The sequence below is a fragment of the Haliotis asinina genome, chromosome 2 (genome assembly GCF_037392515.1).
Source record: "Haliotis asinina isolate JCU_RB_2024 chromosome 2, JCU_Hal_asi_v2, whole genome shotgun sequence".
NCBI lineage: Eukaryota > Metazoa > Mollusca > Gastropoda > Lepetellida > Haliotidae > Haliotis > Haliotis asinina.
Window position 1 is genome coordinate 77,691,436 of NC_090281.1, and position 9,075 is coordinate 77,700,510.

Here is a 9,075-nt window from a genome sequence, read left to right on the forward strand (position 1 = left end):
TTTCCTGCGTGACTTGTTCATTACGTTGCAACTTTTGTGACGACGTATTCCAAGCGCATCACGTAGGAACTAAAACTATGGTGTTTTGAAATTTGATGTAGTCCCACTGTTGTGTAGATAGATATCCCAAAGCGAGCCGAATTCGACGTTCTGGTGATTTCGACGATTGCATTGCTAGCGTTATATCGGGGAGTACGTGCGCGATTGGAGTGCGCAAACAGTTTCATCGGTAGGGCGGATGCCCTGTTCCTGTAGTGAGACATTTTATTGACAACTGAAATCCAGAAGTTAAGTTATGTAAAGAGCAAATAAACATCAATATTATTTACCCAAGATCGTTAGTACCACTTCAGATGTAAAATCAATTGCATGTTTAACAAAACATAGCGAGCGAAATTCAGCAAGTTCAGTCATCTGCTGTTGACAGGCAATGTATGAAACAGGGAGTCTCGTCATCAAAAGATTCTCGCTGTGCGGAGGTAAAAGCATGGCTCATCCTCGAAAACGCGTGCAAAACACCCGGATGTGGCAAGCGGCTACAGTTTCGTGTGTTCGATGTCAACGCAATTTGTATATGAGGCACATGTTATTTTGGTGTGAAATGGATGAATATATCTTTATCACTCATGGTTAGCAAAATCAAAACTTTAAAAGATATTTAAGATAAAAATTACGTTTTTGTCTTACATCGTCGAAAACCCCTAACACCGGGATACCTCTAGTTAGTTTGGAACTGAGCGCTAAATTTGAAACAGGGGGTATGTACTTTCAGAGTATAAAACATCAAAGAAGCGGTGTGACAATCAAAACCTGAAGCTACTCTTCTAACAAAGACGAATCTCAAAATGGGAGGGAACATTAGCAATACCCCAGCATTAACATCACAGCAATGAGCAGGGGAACTGAGTGAGTTTAGATATACACCGCCCTCAGCAATATTCCAGCTATATGGTAGCGGTCTGTAAATCATCGAGTCTGGTCCAGACAATTCAGTGATCAACAACATGAGCATCGATCTGCACAATTGGGAACCGATGACATATGTCAAACAAGTCAGCGAGCTTGACCACCCGATCCCGTTAGTCTCTGACAAGCATACTCGCCGTCTGTGGCAAGCATGGACTCTTGAAGGCCTGGGTACCGTTTCACAAAACTCTCGTAAGCCTAAGATCTCGTAACTTTTCTCGTAGCATTTGTACCTGGCATACTGTTGTAGTGATTTCCTACTTCACTGACGCTTTGACAGGTAGTAGAGTCGGTCGCGGATACCACCGGGTAAATATGCCTACTTTACTGAGGGAATTTGCTCTACCTAGCAGCTAGTCGACATACTTACGATAATGGCTTCCACGAACTCCGGCTCCTTCCGCCTTGGGGTCATGACCTCGGGGCTTCCGGCGCACAGCTCCGATCACCACACCCCCTTCCGTTGTCTAGGCTCCTTCCCGCGGATTTCATAGCCATCAAACCCTCTTGCCAAGGTATTCACTCAGGGGACTTCCACTCCCCAGACTGGAAGTCGTGCCATCCTGTGATTCACTTCAGGAGCAGCTTGCAGTAGGTCCGGGGTAGTCCCCAGGGGTGCTGCGCCGAAGGTAGTTCTCCATGTCCTGTCTAGGTGGAAGTGGGAGTCCACGAGGTGTTCCACCGAAGCCAACACCTGGGCCTCACCCTCCTGCATCGGCCCCAATGCCGATGCCCCTTGAACAGTAGCCTCCTCCATCTCAGGCTGCCACCACTCTTCACACCCACCAACCTCTTCTCCGGGGTCGACCCCAGTTGCCCCTTCCGTCTGGGCAGCCCCAGTCTCCTCCTCCGGGGCCGGCTGGTCTTACGGGAGCCACATTTCTTCTGGAGCGTCTACCTCCTTGAGTTCCTTGTCCCAGGCTTGGGGGGACTAGCTCCGGGCAGTCCATCTTGACTGCGGTGGGGTCAGAACCAGGAACAAGCGGAACTTCCTCCTCTGGTCCTCCGATATGAAGCTCAGCAAGTGCAGTAGCACCCTCCATTGCCTCAGACAGGCTGGCGAATTCAGAGGGTGAAGTGAGAACTTGACCCGCGCCCTCCATCCCTGCGTCCGGCATAAGTGTCTCATTCCTGCTATCGATCCCTCATGGATGGTACAGTTCTCCATCAGCTGCATGTTTTGACTGAAGAACCGATGTAGTTCATCGATGGATGTGCCCGGCCCCAGGATCCACGCCCCCAACTGGCGTAGACCCTGCACCATCTTCTCCATCACGTCTCTGTCGGGCGCACATCCTGGAGGGAACCGGGGACCAAAGTACCTGGGAAGATGCGTAAAGTAGGCATGATCCTGCATCTTGCGGGTCACGGTCCCACACCCCTCCACGGGACACCGTGAACCCTGGCCTCTCCTGCCCCTGGACTCCCTCCTCCTGGCTTCCGCAGGCGCCTTCCCCAGTAGACGAGCTCCTCTGTGACTGGGACAGGGGCCGCTTCTCCCCTGCTCCAAGGTGCGCCCCCTCCCAATGCTCATCTCTCCCAGGCAGTCCCACACCGCGGGCCTTCTCTCCTATCTCTTCTCCTTGAGAGGTCTCCACTGCCCCCTCCCCCCCCCCCCCCCCCCACCCCCATCCACCCACCCACAAGGGCCTCTTCTGGTCTGCCTTCGCTTCCGGGCGTACCCTCCGCCGCACAACTATCCAGGGGCTCGAGGGGGTCCTCCTCCATCTTCGGTGAATGACCTCAGCAGGTTGCCCCTCAGTGGTCGGCCAGACCACTTCCTGAACGACCTCTTCCTGTTCCCTCCGACGTGAGGGACGCTCCAGGTCCCTGCCCGGAGACGTGGATGGCGACTCCCGCCTGGTCACTTCGACCTTCTTGGGTGACGGCGTCCTCTGCCTCCGACCTGCCGGCCCTGACACCTCCTCGCCAGCAGGGCTAAACTCCACCTTCCTCGCTCCCGTCCCTTGGACCACCACCTCAACATAGGTGGAGTGGCGGGCCTCACCTGGGGTGGGCTCATCCTGCCATCCTCCCAACCCCCGGGCCACCACCTCCGCGTAGGTGGGGCGTCTGGCCTCACCAGAGGTTGGGCCACCTCTCCTCTCTCTTCCTCGAACTGACAACTTCTTCTCCATTTCTGAGATGACAGATGTCTTGATGTGAGTTAAATGTGGATTCCTGAAACAACAAGAACAGGCAATCAGTATTGCGGCTCCCCCCATCGCCACACCGACGGGGACAACAGCACCCTCCGACCTAGATCTTTCCGCATTCATCCACTCCCACGAGTGACTCTCAGCCGACCTAACCCCTCCCACCTTTTATGGGAAAGTGCTAACGCTCCTGTGCTGCCTCCACACCCTATTGTTCCAGGGATATGCACGTGGGGTAATGATAATCCTCCATGGTTTCTGCCATGGATTCGGTTACCCCAACGATGTCTCCATGGAACCATTCGTCACATCCATCAGAAGCAATCATGAACCCGCCATCGTCTGGTTGGCGGCAATGGCAGTAGACGGGCCCTATCTCCTCCCTGCCCTCTGCTATCTCCAGATCTTCCTGCTCACTCTTCGGAGCGGGACTCTCCTCCCGTTTCCTCTTCCTGTCTAACCATCGTGGCATGACGCGGTCTTGACACAACTTCATCCGATCGTGGTGAGCTGTGAATCTTCTTCTCTGACCTGCCACTATGAAAAGAGTAGGGGATAGCTTCCTCTCGATGAGATAGGGTCCCCTCCACACGGGACACAGCTTTTTGCATTGCCCCTGGGTCTCCCCTAGGTCCAACACGTAGACGGGTTGACCCTGTTCTAGGCTCTGCGATCTTGTGCCTAGATCATAGTCTCTCTTCATTCTCTCCACCGAGGTCTGTAGATTGCTCCCAGCCGCCGCATGAGTACCCTCCATAGCTGCTCTGAGTGCCGCAGTATACTCCTCCGGGTCCTGTCCCGGGGTGGTGGTCCTTGGCCCCCCAAACATTAGGTCCGCCGGAACATTCACCTCCCGACCCAACATTAACCGGTTGGCTGTGTAACCTGTTTGTCTATTCACAGCTGACCTCATAGCGCCTTGGCAATTGGGGCAAGTACTCATCCCAGGTAGTTTGGGACTTGAACAGATAGCAGCGGATCATTTGTTCTATTGAACCTCTCCACCTGTCCAATCGAGGAAGGTCGATAGGGTGTCGTTTGTGTCTTGGTTATTTGCAGTAGCTGACAGATCTCCTGGAACAACCGGCTTTCGAAATTTTGGCCCTGATCTGTGTGTATCTGGAAAGGGAAACCGAATCTGGGAAAGAACTCATTGACTGCTGCCCGGGCTGTCACCTCGGCCTTCTGACTCGGAAGGGGTATACATTCCACCCACTTGGTGAATTGGTCTAGCATCGTCAGTATGTGCTGGTTTCCAGATTTGCTGATTGGTAGTGGGCCTATGAAATCCAAGTGCACCCTTTCCATTGGGCACCTGCATGGAATGAAGTCATCTTCGACCGGGCATGTAGTGATGGTTTGTTATTTCGGCTACACATGGCGCAGCCGACTACATAGTCCTTGACGTCCTGTCCGCATCGAAACCAATAATACCTCTCCTTCAGTCTCTCTTTGGTTTTGGACACTTCCATATGTCCACTAATGGGTATGTCATGGATATGTCCACAGACCTCTCCTTGCAAACTTCTCGGGATCAGTAGTTTCTCTGAGACTTGTATCTCTGCGATCTCTTTTCTGACCAGCACCCCTTCCCCGTTCCTTTTGAACAAATACCTATCCCCCAAATAAGATTTTGCAGCTGGGCTGGACAGGTAGAGCTCCGAATCACTTGGGATGCTGCTCGATGCACCTCCAAGGAGTGCGCAGACTCCTCTGCCTGGTCCTCACTTGTTTCCTGGGAGTCCTCTCCCCCATGCCCTCCCGCCACGTGGGTGTTTCCTTCTGCCATTGACAGTGCCCTGACCATTCGTGGCCGACCTGCCAACGGGACCGCGTAGTCCACCTCTTCATGGAACTGCCCCCACTGTTGGTGGGCTTTCTGGCAGTATCTGCAGCCCCCACAGGGAAAGTCCCGCAGATCCACAAATCGCCGGTAACTGTCGCATGGAGCCTCACCTGCCAGGCGGGACAGCCCATCAGCATTCTGATGTTTGGCCCCAGGCCGATGCTCTCCTCTCATATCGTACTGGCTTACTGGTCCTCCTCTGACCATCCTTCCCTTTTGGTCAGCTTATCAAATTTAAGCCTGAACGGCGCCCAAGCGTCCTTCCCATCATAGCTCAGTGCTGAGGATCTGGGATCCCCCCTGATCTGCGGGGCGGGGACCCTGGTTCCACCGTCCTCTAGGAGTGCCCGGGTACATCTCGTCCTGGTGGTGCTGTACAACACCCTGACGTGACTCCTGCCCCCTATTTCGCAGGCCCTGTCCGTCGCGCCATCCTGCCCCTCCTCCTGCGCTGCCTGCCCGAGCCCTGAATCCCGGTGGGGCAGGCCCTCTCTACACTCCAGTGCCTCTCCCAGGAGTGAATAGCGTGCTGACTTCTTAGCAATCCGCTCCTTGATCATGTCAGTCATGGAGCCCATACCCATGCACTGTATATTGGCGTCTGCCTGATCCGCTCGGGCTTCCAGGCGAACATCCATACCCCTAGCCTCCCCTTGTGGCAGTTTCAGCTTTGCTACATTCCCCACTTGGGGCACGGTGGGAGTTATGGGTTCCGATTTGAACCCCCGGGCGCTGACTTGACCTATCCACTCCTTCCTCTCGGGGCCTATCAAAATCGCTCCCCCTGTTTGGGCCATCCTCCTCTGGGTACCCCGCTGGCTGACAGTCCCTCAAGGCCCTTACTGACTGGTCCTCCGACCTTTGCTGTAAGAGGGACATGGCTGACATCATGTCCTCCTTGTCGGCTGACCAGCTCTTGTCCATGTTCTCCAGGACGTGCATCATCCTATCATACTTTTGCTCAGTCTCCAGCATCTGAGAAGCTGTTTCCTCACTTCTGCGATCTAGGCCTTGCATAGTGTTCCTCATTTTTGCAGACACCACTGCTAATCCCTCAGGTGCTCCCTGCCTCCGTCCCGTGGGGCTGCCACCGCCACACTCCTCCCCACCGGACAACTGGCCCTGATAGTCGGGGTCATCACCCTCTGCCTCTTGGGAGCAAACACATCTTCCCTAGTCACATTATATCGTTGCTCTCTTATATCTGTCAGATGCCCTATTTGTCTCTCAGACAGCCCTTTGTTTTTCATGTCTGCAGGCATGTCAAAGTTCACCCTTATCTTCCGGCAAAACATGGTTATTATTAAATAAGATCACAAGAGTATATCACCACTAAAACTAATGGATACCTATACTCTCTCCCGGAGCAAATGGAAAAAGCAACTAAGCAAACCACTCCCCTTAATTCTGAAGAGGCGATTGTTAAAACACAACAAGCAGTGTTAATATGAAAGCATAAGCAAGCGTGACGCGTACAAATACTGCCACATGAGTTGTACGATTTAAATGTAATTGTCCTTAAACAGTTTCTACAACACTGCAATCTACTAAAAGTGCACCATCAGTAGCCAAGACAGTGTCCTTTGCAGACAAACCGTTAAACAGCCTGGGGACGAGCACATAGACCCGGTGGCTCGCCCCCCTCTCAGATATGAGAGGAGAGCATCGGCCCGGGGCCAAACATCAGAATGCCGATGCGCTGTCCCGCCTGGCAGGTGAGGCTCCATGCGACAGTTACCGGCGATTTGTGGATCTGCGGGAATTTCCCTGTGGGGGCTGCAGATACTGCCAGAAAGCCCACCAACAGTGGGGGCAGTTCCATGAAGAGGTGGACTAGGCGGTCCCGCTGGCAGGTCGGCCACGAATGGTCAGGGCACTGTCAATGGCAGAAGGAAACACCCACGTGGCGGGAGGGCGTGGGGGAGAGGACTCCCAGGAAACAAGTGAGGACCAGGTAGAGGAGTCTGCGCACCCCTTGGAGGTGCACTGAGCAGGAACAACTTTCTCGGTTAGGACTCTAGCAGTGCCGGAAACCCCACAGAAGGGAGTAGAGGATTCCTGGAAGGGTACAGGGAGATCCTTGGCCATGGCTCAAATGAAGATTGCGACCTCGAGCACCTACGGAAGTGGTTGGATGAGGGCAGCATCCCAACTGACTCAGAGCTCTACCTATCTAGCCCAGCTGCAAAATCTTATTTGGTGGATAGGGATTTGTTCAAAAGAAACGGGGAAGGGGTGCTGGTAAAAAAAGAGATCCCGGAGGTACAAGTCTCAGAGAAACTACTGATTCCGAGAGGTTTTCAAGGAGAGGTCTGTGTACATGTCCAAGACATACCCATTAGTGGACACATGGGAGTGTCCAAAACCAAGGACTCAAGGAGAGGTACTATTGGTATCGATGTGGGCAGGACGTCAAGGACTACGTAGCTGGCTGCGCCGTGTGTAGCTGAAATAACAAACCATCACGACATGCCCGGTCGAAGATGACTTCATTCCATGTAGGTGTCCCAATGGAAAGGGTGCACTTGGATTTCATCGTCCCACTACCAATGAGCAAATCTGGAAACCAGCACATACTGATGATGGTGGACCAATTCACCAAGTGGGTGGAATGTATACCCCTTCCGAGTCAGAAGGCCGAGGTGACAGCCCGGGCAGCAGTCAATGAGTTCTTTCCCAGATTCGGTTTCCCTTTCCAGATACACACAGATCAGGGCCGGTTGTTCCAGGAGATCTGTCAGCTACTGCAAATAACCAAGACACGAACGACACCCTATCGACCTTCCTCGATTGGACAGGTGGAGAGGTTCAATAGAACAAATGATCCGCTGCTATCTGTTCAAGTCCCAAACTACCTGGGATGAGTACTTGCCCCAATTGGCAAGGCGCTATGAGGTCGGCTGTGAATAGACAGACAGGTTACACAGCCAACCGGTTAATGTTGGGTCGGGATGTGAATGTTCCAGCGGACCTAATGTTTGGGGGGCCAAGGACTACCACCCCGGGACAGGACCCGGAGGAGTACACTGCGGCACTCAGAGCAGCTATGGAGGGTACTCATGCGGCGGCTGGGAGCAATCTACAGACCTCGGTGGAGAGAATGAAGAGAGACTATGATCTACGCACAAGATCGCAGAGCCTAGAACAGGGTCAACCCATCTACGTGTTGGACCTAGGGGAGACCCCGAGGCAATGCAAAAAGCTGTGTCCCATGTGGAGGGGACCCTATCTGATCATGAGGAAGTTATCCCCTACACTGTTTATTGTGGCAGGTCAGAGAAGAAGATTCACAGCTCACCACAATTGGATGAAGTTGTGTCAAGACTGCGTTATGCCACGATGATTAGACAGGAAGAGGAAACGGGAGGAGAGCCCCACTCTGAAGAGGGAGCAGGAAGATCCAGAGAAAGCAGAGGGAGGGGAGGAGATAGGGCCCGTCTACTGCCATTGCCGCCAACCAGAAGATGGCGGGTTCATGATTGCTTGTGATGGATGTGACGAATGGTTCCATGGAGACTGCGTCGGGGTGACTGAATCCATGGCAGAAACCATGGGGGATTATCATTGCCCCACGTGCATATCCCTGGAACAATAGGGTGCGGAGGCAGCACAGGAGCGTTAACACTTTCCCATAAAAGGTGGGAGGGGTTAGGTCGGCTGAGAGTCACTCATGGGAGTGGTTGTATGCGGAAAGATCCAGGTCAGAGGGTGCTGTTGTCCCCGTCGGTATGGCGATGGGGGGAGCCGCAATACTGATTGCCTGTTCTTGTTGTTTCAGGAATCCGCATTTAACTCACATCAAGAGATCTGTCATCTCAGAAATGGAAAAGAAGTTGTCAGTTCGAAGAAGAGAGAGGAGAGGCGACCCAACATCTGGTGAGGCCAGACGTCCCACGGAGGTGGTGGCCCGGGGGTTGGGAGGACGGCGGGATGAGCCCACCCCAGGTGAGGCCAGCCGCCCCACCAATGCGGAGGTGGTAGTCCAGGGGATAGGAGAAAGGGAGGTGGAGTTTAGGCATGCCGGCAAGGAGGTGTCAGGACCGGCAGGTCGGCGGCAGAGGACGCTGTCACCCAAGCAGGTCGAGGTGACCAGGCGGGAGTTGCCAC

At 53.7% G+C, this 9,075-nt stretch overlaps 1 protein-coding gene across 1 annotated transcript; it reads left to right on the forward strand.

Moving 5' to 3' along the window:
* Positions 1-7,942: 7,942 nt before the first annotated feature.
* Positions 7,943-8,563, forward strand: LOC137272026 (nucleosome-remodeling factor subunit BPTF-like). The gene is made up of 2 exons (XM_067804400.1): positions 7,943-8,240; positions 8,316-8,563. The coding sequence occupies exons 1-2, from the start codon at positions 7,943-7,945 to the stop codon at positions 8,561-8,563; spliced, it is 546 nt and encodes a 181-aa protein (XP_067660501.1).
* Positions 8,564-9,075: the final 512 nt, after the last annotated feature.

Excerpts from the sequence above, each read along its gene's own strand:
- LOC137272026 (XM_067804400.1), top strand. The coding sequence starts at position 7,943 with ATGTTTGGGGGGCCAAGGACTACCACCCCGGGACAGGACCCGGAGGAG. Across the intron at positions 8,241-8,315 it reads TACACTGTTTATTGTGGCAG|ACAGGAAGAGGAAACGGGAG; the intron begins GTCAGAGAAGAA and ends CACGATGATTAG.